Here is a 2,643-nt window from a genome sequence, read left to right as displayed (position 1 = left end):
AGCGGGGCAGTGGTGATGTTTGGAATCCCAGGCAGTTTTGATCTGTTCCTTCGTACTAACTTTCTTGAAGAACAAGCGTCTCATGTAAGGGATCTGTCCGGTGGCCCGGCAGATCTGTTCGTGCGCGTGACTGGCGATTGTGCTGTTTGTGGTTTTGCTACCGGGGATGTTGATTCGGGGGAACGTGGTCCTGCTCGATTGGTGCTAGTAGGGCGTAGCGGGATTGCTAGAGCTCCTGGCCAATTGTGCAAAATAGAACATTTTGACTGGTCGCAAAAAGTTTTGGGGGTCAGTTAATTAGTCAAAATAAAGTATTTGTAGTTTGGTCAGTCAAACTGTTTGTTGATTGTACCACTATGAAAATTGAACTAATTAGTTATTATTAAAGGGTCAATTATCTTTGTTGAATTTTGAGGATGAGTAAAGAAATTTAATCTCCATCACTTGAAGCAAGGTTTGGTACTTACTAAAGGTTCAGTGTACCTGTAGTTTCCTTGAACAATGTCATGGTGGAACATGCATGCTGATTCTAGTATATTTTCATAATTCGATGGAAGTATGTTATATATAGTGATTACATGATATAGGCCAAGACTGGAAGCAATAATTCATAGTTGTTCTCAACCATGTGGAATTGCTGGAATTAAGATTTGCTCTGTGATGCAGACTGTTGAACTCAGGGTTGGCATGTCATGTGAGGGATGTGTTGGAGCTGTTAAGCGGGTTCTTGGCAAAATGGAAGGTTGGTTTAGCTCTCCTTGTATTGATATAAGTTTTCCTTTCTGTTTTGTTTTAGTTAAATTAAACCCATGCAATTGGAATTGATACATCCTTCAACAGACAATTCTTAGTGGTCACTTGAGATGCTTTCCCAAATTTTTAGTTGCCAAATAGATGGCTTGATGAATGGATCTTGTCGTTAAGCTCCCATTTAGCATCCACTGGCTTTCCCAAAGCACTGTTTTGTTTCCCACTTTGACCAGGTGCTATAGAATGCTTTGGATAAACCTTTTTATTTTTGAATGCTTTGGATAAAACTTGATTCCAAAAGCATTGGGTAGGAATATAATAATACAATAAAAGCTACTCCCTCCGTTCCTAAATATAGGTCTTTCTAGAGATTTCAACAAGTGACTATATACGGAACAAAATGAGTGAATCTACACTCTAAAATATGTGTATATACATCCGTATGTGGTTGTCTATTTGAAATCTCTAAAAAGACTTATATTTAGCAACGGAGGGAGTAAAAGACAACCTTCTTATAGGTATACAGCTCTGGTATATTTTGTTGGTCTAATGGCAATAGCTTGGATATATTACGAATGGTATGATCGTATCCATCATGAACCTAGATGACAGTTAATTCATACTTTATGCATCTGACTCTGCAATAGCTCGATTGATTAATATATACACCAATACATGTATCTATATCACTATGTTAGTGCCCTGGTTGAAACGGCTCATTATTGTGCTATATTGTTGTATGTTAGGGCCCATTTAGAACTTGGAAATTTCCCACCACTTTTGTGTGATTTATTAGCGCTGTGTGTGAATTGAACTATCTCATATGAATGAGTATTCAAAACCATGATTTCCTGTGGGAGTTTGAATGCTCTTCAAGACGTCCGATTCTTTATGCATTTGTGCAAGCATTGATTCTTCCCCAGTGAAGGGGAATTGTTACATTGCAAACAGGCCTTAGGCTTTGAATCTGAACATATTCGTCGGACTTTTGTGGTTTCTTCAGGTGTTGAGTCCTTCGATGTAGACATCAAGGAGCAGAAGGTCACTGTGAAGGGTAATGTGACGCCGGATGCTGTTCTGCAGACTGTTTCGAAGACAGGCAAGAAGACGGCGTTCTGGGAGGCTGAACCCTCAGCGGCATCTGCTGTTTCGTCCTAAAAAGGCACCTCTATAATATGTAAACTGTGAGGTTTGATGTAGCAATGGCCCAGTTGAAATGCTTTGCAAGGACATGATTTTCTGGTGGGACGGTGGTATGTGCACCATGAATTTACTGCAAATAATAGCAAACTGGTAATTTGTTTGTGCACATCTTATGGTTGGCATTCCTGCGCTGTAAATCTGTGATAATTCGGGGAAGAAATTGAATTGCAATTCCTCTCCCGGCAGGGAGCGTGTGGTGGTCTCCCCTCCTCGTCAACACTCGCCGGGTGGGCTTGCCCTCCGCCATTACTGTGCCTCCCGACTACCGCCTTGGCTGTGAGGTCTTTGCTGCAAAGTCGCGCTGCTCGACGCAGGATGGTGGTGCTTAGCGGCAAGATGGTGCCTGGGCCATGTCCATGACGCGTGAGGACAGGCCTGTGCCAGCTTCCTCCGATACCATAATCGAACCTTTGGCTTGTGCTTCCATTGCCTGGGAAAGTATCTACTGCTACCAAGCTTTAGGTGTTATCGTGATACAAGCTTCTGGGCTGTCGAATTCTTAGATCAGACGGCTCTCAATAACTCTGTAACATTTGCAAAAAAGATTACAAGGAGTCCAAAAATGCGCATAGGTCCAGCGGATTCAACAGTTCCCGGATGCCGTTCGATCTAAGAATCTGACTGTCCAGATGCCCGTGAAGCTTCTGGGCTATCGGATTTTTAGATCAGGCGGCTCTCAATAACTTTGCA

General features: G+C 42.2%; 1 protein-coding gene across 1 annotated transcript; it reads left to right on the top strand.

The window, feature by feature from the left end:
* Window positions 1-660: 660 nt before the first annotated feature.
* On the top strand, window positions 661-2,124 carry LOC119329439 (copper transport protein ATX1-like). Its single transcript, XM_037602486.1, has 2 exons — window positions 661-742; window positions 1,754-2,124. Exons 1-2 carry the CDS (start codon window positions 661-663, stop codon window positions 1,906-1,908), a joined length of 237 nt encoding a protein of 78 aa, XP_037458383.1. The 3' UTR covers window positions 1,909-2,124.
* Window positions 2,125-2,643: the final 519 nt, after the last annotated feature.

This window comes from Triticum dicoccoides, chromosome 7A (assembly GCF_002162155.2).
Source record: "Triticum dicoccoides isolate Atlit2015 ecotype Zavitan chromosome 7A, WEW_v2.0, whole genome shotgun sequence".
NCBI lineage: Eukaryota > Viridiplantae > Streptophyta > Magnoliopsida > Poales > Poaceae > Triticum > Triticum dicoccoides.
Note: the sequence above shows the minus strand (reverse complement) of the source record. Positions and strands in the feature narration are given on the sequence as shown.

Coding starts and splice junctions, on each gene's coding strand:
- LOC119329439 (XM_037602486.1), top strand. CDS start 661: ATGCAGACTGTTGAACTCAGGGTTGGCATGTCATGTGAGGGATGTGTT. Junction 743..1,753: donor GGTTCTTGGCAAAATGGAAG/GTTGGTTTAGCT, acceptor TGGTTTCTTCAG/GTGTTGAGTCCTTCGATGTA.